The sequence below is a fragment of the Gobio gobio genome (genome assembly GCF_949357685.1).
Source record: "Gobio gobio genome assembly, chromosome: 16".
Taxonomy (NCBI): Eukaryota; Metazoa; Chordata; class Actinopteri; order Cypriniformes; family Gobionidae; genus Gobio; species Gobio gobio.
The window spans coordinates 11,986,595-12,013,024 of record NC_137109.1 but is presented as its reverse complement, the minus strand read 5'-3'; the positions used below and the strand labels follow the sequence as shown (position 1 = coordinate 12,013,024).

Sequence of the window (26,430 nt, the reverse complement as noted above, 5' to 3'; positions counted from 1 at the left end):
CTGTGATGAATAATTCATGTCAGAAATTCATAGAAATGGCTACAGTGAGTGCAGCATACTCTAAAACGTAAAAGTTTGATTCTGGTAAACAAGTGACAATGTCGTTTGCTTGTTGTTTTGCAATCTTGCTTCAAGTCAGAGGTCACACTGTTGTCGTCAAGAGCTTTGAGCTGTTTTGAAAAACCTGTGGATTTAGTTTTCTGCACTGTGGGTTTACAATGAAGGCCTGTCTCTTTCTCTGTCTCTATGCCCTGTGGCCATGCTAACCCTCATCATTAGAGTTGACCCTGCTGGGAACCATGTGACACTCAGGTAAACAGCTGAGTGAAGAGACTCGTGGGTAATGAGCTGAAGAGGTCGCGTAGGTGTGGCTGCTGAGCGTTAGCATGTTTGCAGTCAGGTTGACATCGGTTAGAGAGGGTTTATTAAAATATGTGAAGCAGTACCAGGGTACCAGTACCTGTTTAAATTGTAGGTGACACAAATAGCATGCATAGAAGGATTCAGCTGGTGCAGGTTTCGTTATTCTTTTTCTCATATTTGATGCATCAGTGCCCTCCACTAATATTGGCTCCCTTGGTAAATATGATAAACGGCAGCTGTAAAAATGAATCTGCATTGTTTATCCTTTTTATATTTCATTTTAAAAATCCACAAAATTCTAACCTTTCATTGAAGTAAAACAATTGAAACTGGGAGGTAAATCACATAGTGAAATAAATGTTTTTCTGTAGTTCATGTCGGCCACAATTATTGGGACCTAATTATTGCAACCTCCTTTTCCCAAAATAACAGCTCTGAGTCTTCTTTTATAATGCCTGGTGAATTTGGAGAACACCTGACAAGAGATCAGAGACCATTCCTCCACACAGAATCTCTCCAGATCCTTCAGATTCATAGCTCCATGTTGGTGTTTGGGGTCAGGGGACTGGGACAGCCATTGCAGAAGCTTAAAGGGTAACTTCAGTGATTTAGCATTAAGCTTTGTATCAGTAGAAACCCCATAGTATATTTGAATTATGGTACTTTCCCCCCTCATATCCCCCTGAGACGAGATATTTATGCATTTTATTTCTGGAAAAAATTCTCAGATGACGCAAATATCGTCATTTTGCGTCATCGGAGGATTTTCTGGCCAGAGGCTAAAGACTACAGCCACTATATGGAGCTGTTCCGCATGTTATCAAACCGCCCATAGGGGAGTGATCTCACGCACAGAATGTAAGACACAGACGGCCACACGGACAATCATAACAGATCATCACGGATACTCCGTGCGGTGCAGAGTAACGTTAGTGTTTCAACTTTTCAATGAATTCCTGTGATAGTTTAGCTTCTATGTGATCTGAAAACGTGCCAGACTGGCACTTAACGTTACCTCAGCTCTTCGTGATGAATGAAATCTGATCCTGTATGTGCCGTGACTTTCATTCGGCTCACACACACTTTATTGAAAAGACGCGTTCAGTTTTTTAATTGTAGCGTTTGTTCTCTAACTAAACGAAATGATTGTATTACTATGAAGATCAAAACAACGGTGTATGGAGTGGCCTCGTAGGGCAGCGAAACAAGTGCATTCTGGGAGTCGTTGTCTTTCATCCTGTCACAGGGTGTTTTGGTGTTGGTTCATGTTCATTGTTCATTGTTCTTGGTTCTGTTTTCAGTTTAGTATGTTCATGGTTATGTTTGAGTTTGTCATGTTCACAGTCTTGTCGTGCACTTCCTGGTTTTGTCATGTTTCAGTGTCATGTGAATCCCATGCCCTCATGTGATCTTGTGTCTTGTCCTGTCATTGGTTCATTGTCTCATCACTGTTCACAGGTGTCTCTTGTCATTAGTCTGTGTGTGTATTTAAGCCCTCATGTTTGCCATGTGTCTTTGTCAAGTATTGAATGTTGTAACCCGCTGTTGGTGAGTTTCGTTATTGTCAAGTCAAGTCAAGTCAAGTCAAGTCAAGTCAAGTCAAGTCAAGTCAAGTCAAGTCAAGTCAAGTCAAGTCAAGTCAAGTCAAGTCAAGTCAAGTCAAGTCAAGTCAAGTCAAGTCAAGTCAAGTCAAGTCAAGTCAAGTCAAGTCAAGTCAAGTCAAGTCAAGTCAAGTCAAGTCAAGTCAAGTCAAGTCAAGTCAAGTCAAGGTTTTATGTTTGGATCTAGTCAAGTCTTTGTTTTATGTTGAGATTTATGTTTTATTGTAAATAAACTGCACTTGGGTCCTTCAACTTGCCTCCAGTGGATCTTCGTTACACATCCACATGAGACAAAAATACATTTGTCTTTTTTCAGTCTAGAAGGCACCAAATTCAAAAATAGTTCACATTTCTACTGCATAAATGACCCAGTTTAAATACAAAGCTTAATGCTAAATCACTGAAGTAACCCTTTAATTTTGTGCCCAGTGACACATTTGTGTGTTGATTTTGACGTTTGTTTTGGATCATCGTTCTGATGGAAGATCCAACCACGGCCCATTATAAGATTTCTAGCAGAAGCCGTCAGGTTTTGATTTTTTATCTGTTGGTATTTGCTAGAATCCATGATACCATGTATTTGGACAAGATGTCCAGGACCTCCATCAAAAAAATAGGCCCACAACATTAAAGATCCAGTGGTATATTTGACCATGTGCATGGGGCACTTTTTATCCCTGTTTGCACCAAACCCATCTGGTGGATCTTCTGCCAAAAAGGTGATGTAGGTGCTGTTTGATATTCTTTTAGGCTTCCTGACCCCAAGACTCAACTAATCTGCAATTATCCATCTGTGATCATTGGAGAGTCTTTGTCCACTCAAACTCTCCTCCTCGCCGTGCATTAGGACGACATAGACACACGTCCTCTTCCAGGCAGATTCGTAACATCTTTAGTTGATTGAACTTCTTAATTATTGCCCTGATGGTGGAAATGGGAATCTTACAGACAATTTCATACTTTATCATGGTGTGCTAAAAATGTAAATATGAATCGGAATATACTTCAGAGATATTTAACTAATACGAATGTCTAGGGGTGCCAATAATTGTGGCCAACATGCATTGGAGAAAAAGATTTATTTCATAATGTGAGAGTGCAATTCCATAAAAGCACAGAGTTCTGTGCATGATCTACAGACAACACACAAATTAAAGAACACAGACGCGAAATTTAAATATCAAATATGATACAGTAGCCATTATATGGTTAAGAGATTTAACGTGTGATTTCTCTTTCTTATGGGATCCATTATTTCGATCATGCCTCTTTACTTTTATAATCATTAGCTTCTGTCAGCAGTTGTGACAGATATGACTTGTGGGTAGCACTGGGAATCTTAAACCAACATCATCCTCATGTGGGATGTCCGGCTGTGATGGATGAGGGTGAACACGGGTGGTTTTGTATCCTGATAAACTCGCTCTGCACTGAGCCTCCGGTGCTGCTTTATCTGGCCTAAACAAAGCCAAGATGCACATACAAACACACACACCAGCGCTGAAGGTCATCCTTTCTATTAATGCTGTGTGCCTCTGAGCCATGGAGCAGATGGTATGGAATAAGAGGCGAGTGAGATGGAAGGACAACAAGGAAAATGGAGAGAGAGGTTAGAGGTGAAGTAATATTTGTTGGACCCCTGTGCTGCCTTACAGCCCCAAGAGTCTCTGTAGACTGCTGGGGGAAGATGAGGACAGGCGAAATTCAGCTAAACTAATATCTGCTGCCCCTCTGCACTTACAAATGCACCCACATTTAAGTAAAAAAAAACACTGGGTTTTTTATGACGTTAAAATGTTTTCAACTTAGAATCCCTTACTCTCACTTTCTCTCACTTTGAACAAAACCAGCCAATATTTAAATCTCTTAATAGAACAAAGCCTACCAACATTTAAATCTCTTAACAGAATGAAACCGACCACCATTCAACTCTCTTAATAGAACAAAACTCTTAATAGAATGAAACCAACCAATATTTAAATCTCTTAATAGCACAAAACCGTTTAACATTTAAAACCAACCCACATTTAAATCACTTAATAGAACAAAAGTCTTTAACTCTTTCCCCGTCAGCGTTTAAAAAAAAAAAAGTTGCCAGCCACCGCCAGGGTTTTTGATCATTTTCACACAAATGTTATGGCCCATAGAATATTTTGTTGTATGAATATCTGAGCATGCAATATATCAGAAGAAAGAGCAGACCCTCTGCTTTTAAACAAAAACAAAAAAAACATTTTGAACAAAAAGTTGAGAAAATCACGTTTTTGTCAAAGACTACATCCAGATTAGATTCAGAATGATGATCAAAACACAGATGGAGTAGATTGAGTCCATCAACACAGCTAATGCTTGCAAAGTCCTATAGCTCATCATGGGTTGACATTTCATTCTGTAATATCAGGCAGTTTTGATTTATATGATGTTTAATGTTGATGATCACGTTATTTTACATATGCATCTGCTTACATATGATCGCTTGTTTTTTCGCGTCTTCGCCTGTGTTTTGATCAGGAAATTCTGTACTGTATAGAAACCCGGAAAATTCTCTGTTTGGCGGGGAAGCGTTTTCTCACAAATAACGGAAAATTCTGTGTTTGGCGGGGAAATAGTTAATAAAACAAAACTGACCAATATTAAAAACTTTCAGTTGCCTTTGAACACTCATGTACCCGACAACATCAATACAATACAGCTAGATCTAGGATCTCTTGTACCATTGTTTTATATCTTCGTATCACTAAACCCTGAAACTTGCTCTATGGTAAAGCACTAACACATTATTGACATAACAGTACAACTTTATGTAAAGCATTACATACAGCACCTTTAAAGTTGTTAATGTTGTTTATATGTCTATGTGGTGTTTTTAATATGCTTTCAGACAAACCATAAAGTCATCAGTCAACACCATTGCTCAGTATTTTCTCCTTAAAACTGCAGTGAACCAAAGACAGTCTCAAAAACGCGGTTTGCAATGGCCTGTGTTTCTGATGTCACAAATTACCTTGTAACCAATCATGTCAACGTGCGGGCAGGCTTTAGCATATCATTAATATTCTCTGAAGCAGGGGAGTTTCAAGAGAAGCCAGGTTATCCTGGTATGTTTTTCTGTTGATATGAAAATCGGGTACATTTAGCAATACTGGAAGAAATGATTCTTCATGCTCCCTCCCAACCATTCTTTCACAATTTGAGCTGATGAATCTTGACATTGTCATCCTGGAATATGGCCATAATGCTGCATGGTTGTTTAAGAAACGAAAAGCTACACACTCCATCAATTAGGGTTGGAAGAACTGTTGCCAAACATATAACATGCTGGAAACATAATTATCACTGCAATAATGATCCAATCACAGACTCTTAAGCATTTTGCCTATTTAAATCCAAACAGCAACTTTTTTTTTTTTGGCCGGGCAGTGTATACCATTCAAAAGTGTAGGTCAGTAAGGTTTTTGAAAAAAAGAAAAAGATAAAAGGAGAGTAAAGCCATTTATAATGTTACAAAAGATTTATATTTCAAATAAATTCTGTTCTTTAGAACTTTCTAAGAATCTAACAAAGAATCCTGAAAATGTAAAAATGTATCACGGTTACCACAAAAATATTAAGCAGCACAACTGTTGTCAACATTGATTATAATCAGAAATGTTTCTTTAGGAGCAAATTAGCATATTATAATTATTTCTGAAGGATCATGTGAACTGAAGAGGAAAATGTGGCTTTTAAAAATATATTAAAATACAAAACATATTTTAAATTGTAATACTATTTCTCAATATTACTGTTTTTACTGTATATTTGATCAAATAAATGCAGTCTGGATGAACATAAAAAAAACAACAACAAAAAAAACATTAGAAAATCCTTCCACACCCAACAGTAGTGTACACACACACTCTCTCATAACTGATTTGCCAATGAATAATCCAATGTAAATGCATACTCAGCACCTGTGAGGCAATCTCATAAACACTCATTCCTGACCCTTCCACCTACATATCTTTATTTCCCTTACTCCGTGATATGTGTGTGTGTGTGTGCGTGCATGTACGTTGTGGGAGTATCTGTAATAATGTGAGTGCAGGGTTCACGTGGTGGTGGGGTTTCATTGTTCATCTCTTGTTAATGGATGTTCATATAAACCCTCCTCAGCCGGGACAATACAAGCCCCTTGACTGAAATTAGACCATCATAAGCATCTCAGAGTGCTGACGCGACGGAGTATCCAGATCTGAGAGACGTGCCAGAGGATGAGCTGTACATCCATCAAAAACAGCACCTGCAAAGGCGGGAGGAATCGGGCTACAGTCAATGCAGTGCTCTGACACTGTCTGAGCAGTAATAACCCTTCCGTTGCAGTGCTTCTGTCTAACTGCTTGCAGTGTGGCACTTCAGTCTGAAACTGCTTTAAACAAAAACTCTTAGTCTGGAACTTTCAATGGGGAATTGATTTAATTTAGTATGCCATTGCTTTAAATCAGGAAGAACTGGTTCCAGTCAAACTGCTTTTATTCTTGAAAAGCTGTCGTTTTGAACTGCTTTTACTCTAGAGTTTTTTTTAGTCTAGAGCCCTGTTTACAGCTGGTATTAAGATGCATTTTGGTCGATCGGATCACAAGTGAACGGCATTACATACAGGTGTAAATGGGGTCTGAAAAGTTTTGAGCTTGTCCACTTTCGACCACTTCCAGAGGTAGTTGAAAATGCATTCAACTGGATTGCTTTCGTAGTATAAACACTCATGTGGTCCAATGCGTTCGAACAGCCACAAAAGACCACCTACTCTCCACAACAGACCTAACGCGTAAACATTATGGGAAGCGTGCTAGCCAGACGGGATTTAAACTTTGTCGGCTGAAGACCCAAGTTTGTTTGTTCTCTCACCATTCCTGATTTCTAACACACACAGCATTCGCTGGGGTCTTTCGTCTGTCATAGCAGAAACGAAAGCTGCTGCTCTGTGTGTTTTTCAGTTCATAGGTAAATTGCGTGAGCTTATTTCATCTATTAGATCGAAAGATCTGAAAAAGTCTCCCTCGTCTACTTTTGATCCGATTAACCAAAACGCATCTTAATACCAGATGTAAACAGTAGGGCTGGGTATTAACACATATTTCATGATTCACAAGCTTTCGATTAGATTTTATTAGATTCCAATTCAATTCGACATATTGGAGAACATAAAACGATAGAGATTTTAATTCTATTGCACTATTGCGATAATGCATGTTGATGACACAATCTACCCGTGAAATTTAGAGCCACGAGCTGCAACTGGCTGCAACGCATCATCGTACTCTGTGTAGAGTATGTGGGGCAACAGCTCCGGCTAAGACAGATAACATGACTAATCTGTTCTACAACCTAAAATAATTGCCTAATACTGGAAGTATTTCCCTAATAGGGATGTCACAAGTACTGGTACTGCGGTACCAAGTCGGTACTGAAATGTAAAAAAAATTTTACGATACCAGCAGTAGTGGTAGTACTGGTAGTACCGACTCCTGAGTATATTCGGTAGACTAACCATGTTCTGTACACTTTTCGCCATTCACCCCACGCCCGCGACCACTCATGCATTTTTAACCACGCATGTTTGTGTGATCATTCCCAGGGTGAATACCCATTGGACAGTCCATACTTCGATTGATGTCTTTTGGACCAATAGTATTTGAGAAAAGTGGGGAAAAGTACCTCCTCTGCTGGTGTACGGAAGATGATAAACGTTAACGGTGTTCCGTACAGGCTTAAAATGATGTTCCGTACAGAGCGCATAACTTGATTTCAACTGCGAAAATGGAGATTTATCTGATCAATTGTGAGCTGTGTGTTTATTTTAACTTAATAAAACATAATTTAAATGAATAATAAAGGTGAATAACTTTTTATTTGGTTAAAATTTAAGTTAATTGCAGGTTCAATAAGAGGACCATGCGAGTTAGGCATGATTGTGTTGTGATATTAATATATCGTTATCGCAAGAGGCTGCAATGTATATCGTAATATGGATTTTAGGCCATATCGCCCATCCCTAGTGCAAATATTTATCAAAATGCTTATTATTTTTAGCTGACTAATGAGTTTATGGTCAATGAATAGGCCTTTGGTATTTCTGAGGTAAATGTGACATTATGTGACCTTGTTTACAAGCTGTTTTATTGACGTCTTTCCGTGGTTGAAACACTGATTGAGCAATCACATGAGAAAAGATACGGATTTCGATAAGATGTAAGCTACTGTATCTTTTAACATACATTCAGAAATTCATTCATGTTTATTTCACGCTGTAACTGGCATTAAAGTGGAAGAGATGATCAGTTCATGTCCGCTCTGCACTGTCGCTTCTCTTGAACTGAGGTGCTCTGTCACGCTACATTAAACAGCGTTTTGTAATAAAATGGACATAATTTCAAATCTGAGACTTTGTTTTATATCGAAAGTAACAAAGCACCAAGCTTATTGTGATTTATTGGATGGGAGGCACGCTACAATGTTCTGTTCATTCATCAAATTGAAACAGGATGAACTAATAAATTGTTTGGATTTAACAATTGATATCGGTTCTCAAAAATGAGGGAAAAAAAATGTTTTACCCAGCCCTAGTAAACATGGCCTAGAATCTCTACATTTACTCGCATTTTAGAGCTGTTTTCAGTCTGCAATCTGTGAATTCATTGTTGCTTTAACTGGTAGATCTGCTTTGTAGTCTCAGAGTCCACTCACGCAGAGCATGTTTTTCTTTGCAAATATGTGCTAGATGGATGTGTTTGATACGTCATTAAAAAACATGTTTCTCAGGTTAAAATGAGTTCAACTTTTAAAAAACGCATTCTGTGTTAATGGTCCCTAAGTGTTTTGTGGTCTGATGTGTTTTAAATAACTGCTATCAGTGTAGAATTGTTTTTAGTCTTCATCTGTGTTCTGACAAAATTTGCTTGTAGTCTAGAACAGTGTTAATTTAGCATCATTGAGATACTTATAATTTTGATTAATATTTGTAATGTTTTTATGTGTATATATATATATATATATATATATATATATATATATATATATATATATATATATATATACTGTTTTCATTTGTAATAAAGTCTTGTTGTGTGTTTTTGACCATTGGTGCAAAATAGCACTCCACATAGCAATGTATTAGACATCAGCTATGATTTGATTGGCAGCGATTGTCACAGCAATTTCGTGTTCACTGTAGCCAAACAGCTTGTTACTGGTTGTTAGTTAGAACTCCTTCAACTTTTCCCCTTTTCAAAACCTCCCCCTAATCTTTCTTTAAAGTATTTTAAGAGTTTTCCCTGTTCTACCATCCGTGATGAGCTTGTAATGATATCTCTGGGCAGCACAAGTCTCTCTTGGAGCCGCGAGTGGGATCTGATCACCCTCAGCCCTAGTTAAAGGACTGAGCGATTGACTCTTCTCTACAGGGTTTGAGTCTCAAATGCAGTTAGCTCCATTTGCAAATCATTTGGCAAACTGTGTTTATCCACCACAGCAACAATAAGAGGATAAAGAAAATGTTACACTACAGACACTGGGTCTTTTGTGGGTAAGAAAATGCTTGAATTTGAATTGCGTGCAATTCAAGAGGAACACAAACCCTTATGCAGACTTTTATAAGCTCATCCAATTGATTGGATTGTTACAATTGTGAGTGCAACAGCAAATCACTGCCAGTTAATCAATATAAAAGGGTATTGTGCATCCAATTATCACAAACAAAGCACCACACGAGCCCTTAGCAACACAAAACATCCAACAGAACCTTGTATATCCTAAAATATGCTGTGATTTAATTTTTTGGCAGGAGTACACCATCGACGTGTTCTTCAGGCAGAGCTGGAAGGATGAACGACTGAAGTTCGAGGGACCAATGAACATTCTGCGTTTGAACAACCTGATGGCCAGTAAGATCTGGACTCCAGACACATTCTTTCACAACGGGAAAAAATCGGTCGCACACAACATGACCATGCCCAACAAACTGCTGCGTATCCAAGATGATGGCACCCTGCTGTACACCATGAGGTAAGCAAGGTGCTATTTGTACTAATGTAGGGAGCCCCTAAATGGAGAGAAAAAATATGAGATGGGAGGAAAAATTATATGTCAACGCATTCTCTCGCAAATGTTTTGCGTTCCCCTGAGAAACGTGGTAGCTCGCAGAACTTTTGAGTTCTTGGCAAGCGAATGCAAAGTTTCTCAGGGGAATGCAAATGTTTTGCAAGCAAATGTCCCTGAATCACCACCGTGTCCCTAAGTGATCCGTACTAATTAAAAACAATTTCTGACGAAAGGCTTTTTTTGTGTGGAATTTATTTAATCAAAAATAGATTGGTAGTGAGTTTAAACACAGCGCCCTACACACTTTTAGATGGTGTGTTAAATTAATTAAATAATAATAAAGTAAGAAAGGTCTGCATGCAAAAAGGTCTAAAATGTTTAGATTTTGATCAAATATACAGCAGTATTTTTGTGTGCAGACCTTTATTTATTAATCTAAATAGGTTTACTTAAAGCAAACTTATAGTTTTTAAGTTTAATTTAATTAAAAACTAACTTTTTCAATAAATTCAAGAAACTTTACTCAGACAACTTCATGATGTGAACAGAACAGCTGCGACAGCTGAGAAAACACAGACACTTCATCATCCAGTGAAGACAAGTTTTTCATTTTATTTAAAAGACTCTTAAAGAACAGATAATCTGAAGGGGAGTATGCTAATCTTGTACAGGAGCTAAAACTTTATCATGGCCGGTTCCGCACTTACTTTCAAATGTTCATGGGACAATCTGAGGAGCTCCTCCAGAGACCGTGGCAGCGCATCTGACGAGACAAACACACACTTCAAGAACCAATCGATCCGGAGCAGCTGTGTTTCCAGTTGAGTCACGATGTAAACATTTAAGTGCTACAGCTGTAATCTCTTGAGAAATGTGATACCTGGCAGAGGTTAATGTTGATTGAATAGCTAATGACATCAACTGGACATTTCGTCACCTTTTTTCCCTGCATGTGATTGGTTTAAGCCTTTTCTGTCGCTGCGAGAGTTAAAAAAAACGACATCGAAACGAAAAAAATAAACAATGTTATTTCGCCACAGCACATTCGCGTTCAGTGTGGAAGCACTCATTACACAAACAGCTGATCAAAAAACAAAACCATTGCACTAATTATCTGCACGTCAAAATCGCATCCAGTGTGAAAGGACCTTAAATCTGGTATTTTTAAAGGAGTCGTATAATGCCGCTTTTTACAAGGTGTAAAATAAGTCTCTGATGTCCCCAGAGTGTGTATGTGAAGTTTTAGCTCAAAAAACCCAACAGAAAATGTATTATAGCACGTTAAAATTGTCACTTTTTGAGGGTGAACAAAAATGTGCCGTTTATGTGTGTGTCCCTTTAAATGCAAATGAGCTGCTGCTCCCAGCCCCCTTTCTAGAAGAGGGCGGAGCTTCAAGAGCTTGTGTTAGCAGCTCCGATTACCTCACGCAGACACGCACTGAAATGTCAGAAACTGTTCAGCCTTTTATGTTCAACCCGGAGTCAGACAAGGATGGAGAGACTCGAGAAGAAATGACATGTAGAATGCAACAGGACGTTTCTGAATGGTTAGTTGATGAATTTATGATGTGGAGTTGACTCTTCAAGTCATTGATTAGCATATTCTGTCATGATAATCTATAAATCGCTCGTGTGGGAACTGTTGTAAGATGTCTTCAGAGCCAGAGAATATATGCTGCATGAAGATAGAACAGGTATAGTTCAGTTTAATTACGGTTATAACTTATGTTGTCATCTTGGTTTTATGTTGACATGCTATTGCATTTGTGTTAAGTACTGCATTGCAATAAATGTGATAAGACGGATGCGACAGATGGGCAGACTCCCAAATGTGCTCTACTACAACAACTCTTCCTCTTCTCAACATGGCCTCACCCCATTTGTTTGCATGTTCCGGTGGGCAGGGTTTATTTAAAATGTAAACTACCAGCCGTTTGTTGTAGTCCTTAAAATGTGATTTCGATAAAATAAAATATCTCCCTTTGCTTTGAACTTTGAGCGTCGTAACTTTGCAGATGCAATCGTTTTGTGTAAGAAACACACTCAAACTGAAGACATTTGCCCTCCAGTGAATTTTCTGTGAATAATGGCTTTAATTCTGATTTGATTTTCACATAATTTATATTTTTGGTGAAGGATCCATTTAGCTCATATTGTGGGTGGCTAATGGAGTCATTCCTCATGTAAATCCCTGAATCGCCTTGTATTCCCGAGAATTAGGATAATTCATCCCTCACCGACTCCCACTGTCCTGCAGGCAGCCGTATCGATTTAGCCACTAATTAAGATGTTTCATCTCTTTTCAGAAATGTGACACTCACTTTTGTAAGAGCTGATTTTGTTAAAACCAGTGACGGCGACTTAGTGAAGCACACTTCTCATTATAATCGACATATTCAAGAGTCTGCAAACATCATCATCAATCTCCCTAATTACCTGCAGATGAAACAGGAAGAGCAGGAAGCCGTGATATATTGTCATGTGTCACGTACACAAACCCCAAACAACACAGCCTTTCATAATGATTCTCGCCTCTGTTCATCCTGATACCGCTCCAGAACACATCATGACACTCTCCAACATGTACCCTCTCAATTTGCTCTTGCTTTTTTCTCTCGTCTAAACCGCTCTCTCGCTCCCAGCCCTTTCTGTGAACACAAATGCTCCTCTCCACTGCCAAATCAATGAGAGCCTGACTCAGCCGTGAAGCGCAGGCAAGAAAAAGCAGACAAACTGAGAGAGAGACTGAGAAGCAGTGAAATAGAGGAGAAATGTATGTGAAAAATGGATATCCAGAACTTACAGGTTTAGGATTACTACTAATTAGGACAGTCGATGTATTGAATAATCACAATAATATTGAAAATATTCAGTTAAGCAGCATTTTGAATATCACATTAAAGAGCATGTCATTAAACTAGTTTCACAAGAGCGATAAGCATAGACATAATTTACGAGTGGGAAGGATGGGACATGTCCCAATCACTTTTTAAAACATCCTGTGGCACGGATATATCTAATAAATGAGGCATCTCAAGTTGACTAGCATTATTTTTTTATTTTTTTTGTGACTAGCAAATTTTGTTTGTTTGTGTTAAATAAGAGGTTATCTGGCACTGGAATGTGTTGTTTTTGAAATCATGCTGAGTGTTTGTTGCCACTGTTATCAGTGGCGGAAGGTAACACTGTTCTCTAAGGGCTCGTACACACACTTCACATTCTTCACACAGACGAGCGCTTCAATCTATGGCTTTAACGCTGTTTCAGAGACTCTCTATTCATTCCGGTGAAATCACAAAACAAAATGCAAACAAACTTGTCCCCGCTCTTGATACACAATCATGGATTATCTTGGATTAGAACTCCGAACCTCTGACATGCGTAGCAAAAATTCCTTCAGACCGTTAGGACATACAAATATTGAAGGCAGATAGACATACTTATTCACTGACGTAAAGATGTAAAGGTGAAACTATCATATGTCCATAAATTAAAGGGGACCTATTATGCCCCTCAGGTGTCCCCAGAATGTGTTTGTGAAGTTTCAGCTCAAAATTCCCCACAGATCGTTTATTATATCATATTGTAAATGCCCATTTTTGAGTGGAATGAAAAACATGCTATTTTCGTGCATGTATCTTTAAATGCAAATTACCTGCTGATCCCCGCCCCACTTTTCAGAAGAGGGTGGAGCCTGTACAGCTCGTGCCTCCGATACTTTTCCAAAAACGAAAACATCTGTTTGCTTTTGATTATCATCTCTATTGCGGTAACACTCAAGTAACATTGCGATTCTACCTCATCATGAAAGTTTATTATCTGCATGCGTTTTAAAGCCATATCAGTCTAATCTTCTGATATATGGTTTTCTGAGCACACGCATTTCAAGTCCACGCACAGAAAGCTGGATGTCAAGTTGTCTTTCACGTCTTATTGCGCTTAAACTTTCTGATATAGCCTTGTATTAGCAAAGCTGAATTTTCAGCATCATTACTTCAGTCTTCAGTGTCACATGATCTTTCAGAAATCATGCTCAGCTGATTTGCTGCTCAAGAAACATTTCTTATTATTATCAATGTTGAATAGTTGTGCTGCTTCATATTTTTGTGTGTTTTGTATAGAAATCTTTTGTAACATTATAAATGTATTTAGTGTCACTTTTAAACAAATTGTCTTTGCTGAATATTGTCATGTCAAACTCATAAATATTAAGATAATTGTTTGCTATAATTGCCCAATCTTGCTAGTAATAACGATGGCATAAAATGTCTCCTTTTGTTGTGTTTGTGCATGTAAATCACAGGTTGACGGTGCATGCTGAGTGTCCGATGCATCTTGAGGATTTCCCCATGGACTTCCACTCATGTCCGCTTAAATTCGGCAGCTGTGAGTAACAGCTGGATTCGTTCACAAAGTATCATGAAGTGTCTTTCTTGTAGTGATTGGTTTCAAATTTCAAACAGTCATCTGCAAAGTTTTAATTGTGCCCCCAATGAAATCATTCCTACAGATGCTTACACAACGACAGAAGTGACGTACACCTGGACGAAGAACGCATCCAACTCTGTGGTGGTGGAAGAGGAGAGCTCTAGACTGAACCAGTATGACCTACTGGGACAAACTGTGGGAAACGAAACCATCAGATCCAGCACGGGTGAGTCCGAAACTTAGAGATTGAGATTCAGTAGTCACAATATGGTTTCATTATATGGACAAAAGCAGAGATTCTTCAAGAAGTTCAAGTTCACCTTACGGCAGCGGGTAGTTAACCACAGCAGCTGCTTTCAAGGGTGGGTTCTCCATCTATGTCCGTCAAACAAAATGATGGTCGTCAGTTGGTTCGCTGACGTAAATTAATATTTTGTAATAAATTACTTAACTCTTTCCCTGCCAGTTCTTCTTCTTTTTAAAAAAAGTTGCCAGCCACCACCAGCATTTTTGATCTTTGATTTTCAAACAATTTTCATGGACCCTGAATATTTTTATGAACAAGCAATAAATCAAAAGAAAGAACAAAGCCTTTAAAAACAATGTTTTATTCTAGCTTCATGCATTTTTTTTAATCAACACTTGAATGTGAGGAAGTTTCATAAAAGACCACAATGTGTATTTGTTTCCGTGATTCATCAGACCAGGCCACCTTCTTCCATTGCTCCGTGGTCCAGTTCTGATGCTCACGTGCCCACTGTTGCCACTTACGGCGGTGGACAGGGGTCAGCATGGGCTCCCTGACTGGTCTGCAGCTATGTGGCCCCATACACAACAAACTGATGCACTGTGTATCCTGACACCTTTCTATCAGAACCTGCATTAACTTCTTGACCAATTTGAGCTACAGTAGCTCGTCTGTTTGATCTGACCACATGGGCCAGCCTTCGCTCCCCCCGTACATCAATGAGCCATGACCCTGTCGCCGGTTCACCACTGTTCCTTCCTTGGACCACTTTTGATAGATACTGACCACTGCAGACCGGGAACACCCCACAAGAGCTGCAGTTTTGGAGATGCTCTGACCCAGTCGTAGCCATCACAATTTGGCCTTTGTCAAACTCGCTCAAATCCTTACACTTGCTTGATTTTTTCCTGCTTCTAACACATCAACTTAGAGGACAAAATGTTCACCTCCTGCCTAATATATCCCACCCACTAACAGGTGCTGTGATGAATAATCAGTGTTATTCACTTCACCTGTCAGTGGTCAAAATGTTATGCCTGATCGGTGTATATTTGGCTGTATGTCACATTATTTATAACATATCAGAGCTGTTGAAACCGGAGTCCAATCAGCTGCTTCTGTTTTTCAAATAAAACCAAATAATCCACACAAAAGATGAAATCATCAGAGGCACAAGTATCTTGAATTAAGACGATACTATATTGTAGATGTTCACTCTAACAGTAGATAGAAATTTATGGAAATATCCTACTCAATTTTGCCTGATGATGAAGCTCAATGGCATGTAAACTCTATGTGCCTAAATTGGATCTTGTTAATGAAAACTGTCCAAACACGCAAGCTTCATTTGTATAGTCTTTTTATTTGATGGAGAAAACATCACAGAATCACAGAACTGTAAAATTAACAAAAGTCAGTGTCATAAAGAATGACAAGTCTGATCAAAGGCTTGTATTTTTCAAGATTAATGGCTGATTTTGAGGCCAGAACAAACAATTAAACAATTAAACCCATTAAATAGCCACTCTAGATACTTTTTTTTTTACCATAGTCAAAGGAATCGAATGGCAACAAGGCTTCTCCGCGCAGCAATATGATTGGCTATTTGGGCTGTCAATCATTTATCTGTCATAAGGTTAATTCTCAGTCAATCATATGGATGTGAAACAACATGACAGTGAGTAAATGATGACAGAAGTTACATTTTTGAGTGAGATTGTCCAGAAAAGAAAGCCGCAGAGACTCAACGGACAAGTTGGATATATGCGGATGATTTTGAAGGATTGTCTGATGTCACAGCAGATTTGTTCTACATTCTATCATTGTTTATCAAGCGCACATTCGTTCTGTCCAGCTACATCTGCTATATGTGCTTTAACACGATCTCTGGGCAAGACTCAACAAACCCTGCCTGTCACTTCCTCTGGTTTGCTCTCTCTCTCTCTCTCTGTCTCTCTCTCTCTCTCTCTCTCTCTCTCTCTGTCTCTGTCTCTCTCTCTCTCTCTCATGCACATCTTTGGGTTGCTGTGACATTTGGTAGCTCGGTAAAGCGAACACATCTTCGTCGTGGGGTGAGACCGAGGCCAGAGCACGTACAAGATATTCCACTTCAGTTGAGCACAGAGAAACCAGAGGGACTGTACCACAACAACACCCAGAAGACACACTTTCTGTCATATTTATGACACAATCGTAACTTATCCTTACAAATGGATAGCATACTCACAGCTTGCAGGAATTTAATTATAGAAATTAAAGACATTCTGGATTTTATTCATGCACAACAGTAGCGCTCATCCAATACAGGCCCCACACTTTTGAATGCCAGTGGATATGTATATAATTATATGTATATGTTGCAATTAAATATTCAATTCACATTTGTATAGCGCTTTTCACAAATGTTATCAAAGGTGACACTGAAGTTTTGTATTTCAGAAATGTACATATACAAATCACGCAGTTAGCTATCAATGTATTAAGGCAGAAATTTTGAGCTCATTGAATACATGTTAACAAATGATTAGGATATATAGAAAAATCATTGGTGTATTGCTGATTCAGAGTTTGCATCATCTGAAGTCCTAGCAGGAGTTGTCTCTTCACATGTGTTGAGGTTGGATCCAAACTGGAGCTGACGTACTCTTCAGTTACCCCAGGATGGGCATTCCCATCCCGTGAATGCTTGGCTAAAGAGATGCATCTTTAATCTAGATTTAAACTTGGAGAGTAAGTCTGAGCTCCAAACATTATGTGAATGCTTGGCTAAAGAGATGCGTCTTTAATCTAGATTTAAGTGCACTGTTAAACCTTACCAGGTTTTTTATAAGTAAAATACTGGCAACACTGTTGCCAGCTAGTTACTGTAAAGAATCTGTTACAGTGACTAACTGGCAACAGTGTTGCCAGTATAATACTGTGTCTATACCAATACAGTGACTAACTGGCAACAGTGTTGCCAGTATAATACTGTGTCTATACCAATACAGTGACTAACTGGCAACAGTGTTGCCAGTATAATACTGTGTCTATACCAATACAGTGACTAACTGGCAACAGTGTTGCCAGTATAGTACTGTGTATATACCAATACAGTGACTAACCGGCAACACTGTTGCCAGTTTTATACCGTAAATCAGGCATTACAGTTGATAACTGGCAGCAGTGGTTTCAGTTATTTACTGTACAGTAACATACATATACATTTAAATAATTTATAATGCAGTACTCATTGTGGTACTCTTAAACTTACGAAGCATTCTTTCATGTTACTTCATTTAAAAAATAAAATAGAAAGAACTTTTAAATCTTTACACAAATTCACTTTATTACTCAGGTGTTTATCCCAACATAACAGAATTACAAAAACAGAAAGAAACAACCTGTTTGTTTTTGATACAACACCCAAAAATCTCTCTGTCACCAATGACCCTCATGTTATTTAAGTTAACATAAATTAAATGACCTTCTCATATTCTTACAAGTAAAACGTTAACAAAAATATTTTCACTTAGTTGCCTGTTTTCCACTCAAATTCGGTGAGCCTCTGCAAAAATGTATGTACATGTGGATTTATGTTTTGAATCTTTCTTTTAACAGATGACCCAGTTTTACGGCTGGTTCCAGCTTTGGAAGCACACTTTGTCCCCTCAGGATTAATCCTCACTAAAAACCTGTTGAGTAAATCAGACAACAACTATTTTAGAAATGGAGTAACAAATTAAACAGTTCAGAAAAACATCATACTAAAAAAAAAAAAAAAAAAAATTATATAATATTATATATATATATATAAAAATAAAATGCACAACTGTGGCAAACTCATGTTACATTATTGAACAATTTTTTAACATGTACCTTTGAATGAGTTCTAATGTGGCACTGGCTGACTCTTGGTATTCAATGTTAAAAACATAGAACACGCTGAAAAACACAGAGAGTGCCGCAGAGAAATCTAACTGCTCATCAATGCAATGTGTCACTTTTCCCTCAATGCTGACCATCCACTTAGATGAAGTTAGAAGGCTGTCTCCTGAAACAGCCATAAAACTCACCATAAAAAAACTGCCAAACACATTTACTATTTCTCATTTATTTCATACTTACCAAGCATGATGAGCCTTGGTGTGACTGGAAGACGGAGCTCATTTTCCACTGACATTTGGGTTGAAGTTTTCTTAGAAAAAAAAAATTGCCAAACATTACAAAGCTGTTCAAATTCTTTTACAGCTAAGGTTGATTCTGATTTGTGAGCACACCCTTTAGAGTGAAATGTCCATAGAAGCACTTATGCTCTGTGTAGCATCATACAGGCCCATACTACAAAAATAATTGTCAAACAGACAAGGCCTAACAGACTGTACTATGTAGCACAGACAGACATCATACATCCAACTTTTTTTTTTTTCAAATCTTTGCCCATGTTTATACAGGTATGTCACATATGATCTGTGAAACCAAGCCTACAATTATTATTTCAAGGTATTTCTTTACTAGTCATGTAATGTTTTAATTACTTACGTCTACTAAAATGAAGAGAGAGTTTTCTTTCTCTTTGAAGTGTTTCATTGTCAGTAGGATGGCTGATATGGCAGTCTTATCAGTGCTTGCTGGTGTGGCTTCAATTTCTCTGAGGAGAGCCTGGACCTCGGCATTCCATTTTAACGTCTGTTTTTGAAAGTAGTTCACAATCCGTATGCATTTTCCGTTCTGGCATTCACTCAAGCAACTGCTTATATCAACACCTGTAAGTGTTTCAAAATGATTGCATAGGCCTCTTTTACTGAAAAGATATGGCCATTCCAGTGCTATGTCACTAATGGCAGGAGGGGGGCATGAATTAATCATTTTGCGCTGAGCAATATAAGTCTCTTTCATTAGCTTGTCCACATCAGACAATTCACAAGACCTTGGGCCTCCAGACTGAAACATTTCTAATAAAGTCTGTCTCTTAATTTCAAGAGATTCAGATGTCTCTCCATCTGGCATGGAGGTAGGTTGCCAATTAATGCATCCATAACTGTCAACTTTACATCGAACTTTTTTGACTATGTTGTCCTGTTCTTCATCAGCTTTGTTGGTTCTTTTTGGTTGACGAATCCGGTGTGCTACATTGTCTCTGTTGACATGTTCTACTCTGGTTCTCAGCTGTCTTTGAAGTGAACTATAGCCTTTCCCCAGTTGTTCCCCTTCCTCCGTAAAGTCTCCAAATGTTAAGGGAAATTTGGAAAAAATGTTTCTTGCCACTTCCCCACAGTCTGCCAAGCTTGGGTTTGGGCAAAATTCTCTTATGGCTGCTACAACAGCTCTTATAAACTCTCTTCTTGGTCCAAGAGGAGCCTTCTCCTTATTAGACGCTGCATGAAGAAGGGCTGCAGGCATGTGGTTCCAAGGAATCTGAAACATACTTAGCCAGTATGAATTTGAAGGAGTGTAAGAAGTGGATGGCTGTTCTAAGTCTGGTGATGGTAACGAGGTGAATGTTATTTCTAATGACGTCTCATCCACTTGGTCTCTCAATGCTTTGAAAAATACATACAGAAAAAGAAAGTGAGACATATAATGTACATAATATGCATATTATACAAGTATATATGTCTACATATATGGAATATGATGTTGAAAATAATGATCATAGACATGTAATCAGAATTGATTTGGCTTACCTATTTGTTTAAAAGCCATCATTAGTTTTCGACATTGTATTGGAAGTAAGATGTCTTGAAGGTCTGTCAGCTCTACTAGCGCAAGGTCCTGTGTCCTCTCAACGCCCACCACAAAACAGAGATGATTGACTACTACATTAAGTTTTGGAATATCCAATTCTGGAAGAATTTTTGTGATTTCTTGTTGAATCAGCTCAGTATCTAAAGTTAAAAAGAACATATGGAGTGATGTAATGACACCACAGAAAGGCCTGCCACTTCATACACCGGGAGGGGATAGTAATTCAAGAGATTGTCAGCATTAACACACACATACTTGAGATCAGTGTTGTGCAGAGAGTGAAGTCCAAGGTCAGATAATAGCACAGAGTCATACAGTTTGACAACAAAGTAGACATTGGTTGGATTAATAAGTATCAGTGATATTTTCCCAAAGACAAACCCACAGCTGCTCTGGGCTACAACAACTACAAGGCCATTGGTATATTTGGTTCCTTTATAAACAACCCCTGACACCTCTGAAGTACTCTGACTGACACAGTTAGCTGTCCTTATTGCATGTTGTATTTCTGTATTGTATAACTGGTCATTGTGTTCACGTGCTTCACTGACAGACTGAATTTTAGGAGGGAATAAATTGCCACAAGCTAGATAGGACTGAAGCAACTGGTGCCTTTCCGCCAAAGTTTTACAAAGATGAACAAAATTATGCAGTTTCCTTGCACAGTTTTTAAAATATGAATGTTTACTCTCAAACCTGAGCGTCCACGAGCGAATCAATGGGCCAAAATGTAGTATAAGATCTGCATAGTGCAACAAGTAATGATGTTTTGCTTTCAGATTTTTACCAGGAAACAAGGTACTTCTTAAAGAAACATATTCTTGTGTTAAAAACTTGAGGTAGCCTATCTCATTATGACTAATTTTGGGCGCACAAATCACCTCAACCATTTCCTTTAGTTTAAGGCACAACTGCCAAACCTCACTGTCCATTGCGTTTTGCATTTTATGTCCTATATAAATTGGTAAGAGCCTCAAGAGACACCAGTTCTGTGCAGCAGAACCACCAAGTCGTCTTGCATCAGCTTTAATCACACATGGGGCATTGTTACAATCACTTCCTAAATGTCTGAATTGTGCAATGGCTCTATTCAACTCATTGTAGGTAAAGTGCTTTTCAACTGAAACCAAATGTTTAATGTAAAGTGCCAAGTCATCAGCCACAATACCTTCAAATAAATCATGCCCTAAGCATGGAGGCAATCCACCACAGACGTGAAAATAAGTAAGGGAATTGAAAACTGAATTGAATTTGATGCCCTCTATTATACACTGATCAGTAGTTGTGAGCTGTTCAACACTATGTTCATAATTTTGGTTTGTTCTTTTTAGGCCAATATGTAAAGGCTGCTGATTAAATGTGTCTCTGTCAATTAAACAGTAGCGACAGAAATGCTTGTTGGTACTGAAATTCTCAGAAAAGCCCCCAATACAATGAGACCCAAGATTATCTCCACAAATGGCAATAAGCCCTCCTCTAAGAGTAGTGCCGTCAGTAGACTCAAATCCAGACTCCTCTAAGTCTTTCAGATCAGCAACAAGACAGGCAAAGACCTTCTGCTGACCAAACTGTTTAAAGTCTTCCTCTCTACACAGCAAGACAAGTTGCATTGGGTCAACTAAGGAGCGGTTGTGTGGCAAAATTTCACCTAGTGTCATGTACACTGCCAAGATTTTATGTTTCTTTCTACCCGAGCCAAGTGGATTTACAACTTCAAATGCATCCTGGTATAAGATAATTGATAATGATGAAGGATGCTCTTGAAAGATGGAATTTTTCGTAATGCATGTGCCATCCTTTATATCCTCTAGTACTTTGTTAACAGAACCAAGCATTTTTGTCTGTTTGTACTGTTCTCTAATTGATGTCTGCCTAAACAGAGATGCCAGCGTTTCTTTAAGTGGCACATATTGACAAAAGCGTTCTTTACCAGCTGTGTCAGTGCCTAGATAGATCTGTTTTGGCTCAACAAAGTTAAACTTCTGTTTGAAGAAGTTCTTTCTGGTTCGGTCAGACCTCAACTGACCTTCATTGTACAAAGTTAACAAATCTTGTGACACTAGTTCATCGAGAAGTTTGTCTACATCACTTGAAGGTATGTCTGTTGATGACAACAACTTTTCCTTTAGTCTAACAAGCATGTCCTGCATTCTATCAACATGAAGTGCTTGAAATTCCTCAATAATACATTGAATAGAACTAGCAGGCAACAACATTTTGGCCTGCATCTTCAAGTAAAACAGAGACAAGTTATGTAAAAAAGGCTCTTCATCTATGGCATTTCTTTGACTTTCAATTGATGTTGATGGTACATCACTAAGACACTGATCTGTAGCAGTTAGGTCATTCTCAAGACACAAATCTGTTGTTGGTGCAGTCTCACACTGTCTGTGGAAGGCTGTGCTGGACAGCTGTGCTGAACCAGACTGCTTATGCTTCCGTGACAAATGAGTGGTGAAAGATGTTCTCACTCTAAAATAACTAAAGCAGCCATCAACTGGACAGCAAATTTTTCTGCCATCTCTAATGTGAATACGCAGGTGGACACACAGCTCTGAAAAAGTATTAGCCACAAATACACATCCAGGAACCTGACAGTGAAGGTTCACCTGTGGATGCCTATGTGTATTCTGTGTTTGTGGCTGCCTGTGATTTCGGTGCATATGTGATCGTAATGATGAAAATTTTTTAAAAGTACAATGGCACTGCTGCATTCCACACACAAACTGAAAATTTGCTCTATGTTGGTGTTGTTTTATATGTGTATAAAAAGCAGTTAGTTGGCGAAAAGGCAAATAGCAAAATTTGCATCTGTACATTGTGGCAAATCCAGACTAACCAAGAAAACTGAAAGCAATGATAAAACAAGCTGAGATATTACTTAGTGAGGAGTTGAAAACTTGCTAATCAGGAAGCTACTTCAAACCATGCATATAAACTATCTAACTTAACATTTTAAATAAAACATTTAAAAAAAATATATATATATATATATATTTGAATCGTTTACTTACTTGTAGTTGTGCTATTCATGTTTAGACTGAAAACATACAAATCTGCTATAGGAGTTCTCAACACAGCATGCACAGTAGCAAACAAACTCCAAGATAATCAAGGCAAAGGAGTGACACCTGCTCGTTAAGGCTCAAACGTTCCGCCTGTGTGAATGTATTTGTGTGCTCACATGCATGCTTGCATGCGTATGTGTGTGTTAATGCATTAATCTTTGTTTTCTGACTGAAGATGTAAACAGTTTGAAAGAAACAGTGACGTAATGCATCATGGGAATGTAGACCAGTAATTTACCAGTTAATATTACAGTTATTTGCCTTCATGGGCACTGAAAGTAATGTACTGTAGTTTATAATTAGTGCAGCATAACCTCACCTCATATTACAGTAAAATACCTTCCAATGATGTTAAAGCTAAATACTGGCGATTTTACAGTTATTTACCCAGAAATCTACAGCAAGGTTTAACAGTGTGGGTCTGAGCCCCAAACATTATCAGGAAGGCTATTCCAGAGTTTAGGAGCCAAATGTGAATACGCTTTCCCTCCTTTAGGGTACTTTTGTGATCTTAAAGAGCGTGATGGATTGTAGGGCGATAGAAGATTGGTTAAATACACAGGAGCTAAACGGTTTAGGGCTTATAGGTCAGTAGCAATACTTTATAATTGATACGTAAACAGTGTAGAGATGATAAAGTTGGTGTTATATGATCATATTTTCTTGGCCAAGAGTAAGACCTCAACTGCATTTTGGACTAATTGTAGCTTGTTTATTGAGGATGCAGTACAACCAGTAAGTAATTCATTAACTTTTCTGCATCAGAGACAGATAGCGATCTTTCTAAGGTGGAAGAAAGCTGTTTTTGTAACATATGAGATAAGATTTTTAAAGACAAGTTGCTGTCTAATATAACACCCAGGTCTTTTACTGTAGAGGATGAAGTAACGGTACATACAAATGCAAATTGTATCCTAAGAGATTCTGTGAACAGGTTTTTGGTCCAATAAGTAATTCCCCAGTCTTATCCGAATTTAATTGGAGAAAATTGCAGGTCATCCAATATTGTATATCTTTAACACTCTGTCAACCTGAAAAAATTGTATCAGCTGTATAGCAGTGTAATTTTGTAGTCGATCTAAAAGTATTTTAAAGGGTTAGTTCACCCAAAAATGAAAATTCTGTCATTAATTACTTACCCTCATGTCGTTCGACACCCGTAAGACACTAAAGGCACTAAAGACGTCGTTACAAAGTCCATCTCACTACAGTGGTTCTAAAATAACTTTATGAATCGGCGAGAATAGTTTTTGTGCGCAAAAAAACCCTAAATAACGACTTATATAGTGATGACGATTTCAAAATACGGCATCATGAAGCTTCGAAGCGTTTTGAATCACTGAGTCAAATCAGCAGTTTGGATCGCCAAATTTCAGCAGTTTGGCGGTTTGACATGCAATCCGAATCATGATTCGACTCACTGATTCACTCTGATTCACTCACTGAGCAAGTTAGTTAAAATTAGTTTAACTGTTGACATGTTTATAATTACCTGAATTATTGCATATCTTGTTTAGAATCACAGACATTCGAAAGAAACTATCGCCTCCTTGATTACTGGTGTTTGTTTACAATTTGTTGATCAAGCCAAACTTCTGCATATGTTTCTGGTGTAAATCTCATATGATCTAAGATGTCCTTCTTCCTCGCAGTCCCACTGGAGATTGTAAAGGCCTTGGTGTACTTGAAGCGAAATCTGTGTGATGTTCTTTCGAATCTCGACAAGATTACGGCAAAACAAATTTTATTTGGAGTTTGTTTCAGGAGTTTGAAACAGCTTGTTAAAGTGAACTTTCTGTAAAAGTTTGCTCTGGCTGGTAAACAACTTTGAACCACCATTGGTTTGTGGCTATTACTTAATAAGTATTTCTTCTCTGGTTCATTTCTTCTGTTAAGTCATTCGAGGTCAGACGTCCACGAGTAAAAATATGAACACACTGGAGAGCCGCTTTATAGTAGAAGCGACACTCACACTTTTTTTATATTTAATACTATAAAGCTGTTTGCTTTAAAGCAGTGTATTGTATAAAGTGCTATATAAATAAACGTGATGTGAATTGCAGGGCTGGGGCAAACATATCCATCAATTGCAATGATCAGATCCTTTCTTAACTCGTGTTTTCTCACCGCTGTCATTTTTGTTGTGTGTTTATTTTGTTATTGAGAGGAAAGTGCACAGCACATATTTAAATATTCATCTAAACACAGCTCTCAGCAGTTGGGATATTCCCTAACAGTACATTGCTGCAAAGCTATTTCAAATTACTTTTTACACTGAAGAATGATTTTTATTTTTTTATTTGAGTATATCAGGACCTTCTATGTAAAGCTGCTTGGGAATGAGTTGTATTGTCAAAGTGGTTGCACATATAAATCTGGATTGAATTTAATCGAATCATCAACCTTTCTGAAGTTGTGAGGGCATAAAGGTAATGAGCGGAGTCTTAATTGTATCCATTAGCCTGAAATATACTTGTTAACAGTTTCCATTCCATTTTCTAAGACAGGATTCCCAAGCCGGAGCAATGTCCTGCAAGGTCGGTCTTCTGCTCAGACCCATTTGTTAAGTGCTGTTTGCATCCCCCCTAGTAAGAGGATGTACTCAAACTGGTACCGGCGGCTCGCTCAAACAAACACACACAAATGTGTGCATTAAAACACACATGCATGAGCCTATTGTCCTTTTCTCCTGGGGTCCCCATCATGTGACGTGATATTAATCATTCATTACAACAGCGTGAACATGCCGTCTGAGGGAAATTGGGTCATCTGCCACACACTTGAGTGTGCACTACAATTTGCACACTTGAGTGTTCACCATATCTGAAGGATTTTTTAATACCTTTCTTCCTTGAGGCCACAGGCTCGGAAACCACTTAGAGTAAAGCCACTTCAGGTTTGTGTATCTCTCTGTGTG

General features: G+C 38.3%; 2 protein-coding genes across 2 annotated transcripts in view; one reads left to right on the top strand and one right to left on the bottom strand.

Annotated features, from left to right (window-relative positions):
* The window catches only part of gabra2b (gamma-aminobutyric acid type A receptor subunit alpha2b), a gene marked incomplete at its 3' end in the record, with an annotated part of 120,896 nt that overhangs the window by 46,378 nt on the left and 48,088 nt on the right, over positions 1 to 26,430 (top strand). The window contains exons 5-7 of the mRNA XM_079838528.1: positions 9,787 to 10,007; positions 14,347 to 14,429; positions 14,554 to 14,697. Coding sequence (XP_079694654.1) covers positions 9,787 to 10,007; positions 14,347 to 14,429; positions 14,554 to 14,697 — 448 coding nt within the window. The remainder of the gene's footprint in view (positions 1 to 9,786; positions 10,008 to 14,346; positions 14,430 to 14,553; positions 14,698 to 26,430) is intronic.
* On the bottom strand, positions 18,156 to 21,294 carry LOC307140251 (uncharacterized protein). Its single transcript, XM_079839602.1, has 5 exons — positions 20,385 to 21,294; positions 19,240 to 20,240; positions 18,826 to 18,895; positions 18,577 to 18,751; positions 18,156 to 18,392 (listed from the first exon to the last, which is right to left on the bottom strand). The coding sequence occupies exons 1-5, from the start codon at positions 20,602 to 20,604 to the stop codon at positions 18,230 to 18,232; spliced, it is 1,629 nt and encodes a 542-aa protein (XP_079695728.1). The 5' UTR covers positions 20,605 to 21,294; the 3' UTR covers positions 18,156 to 18,229.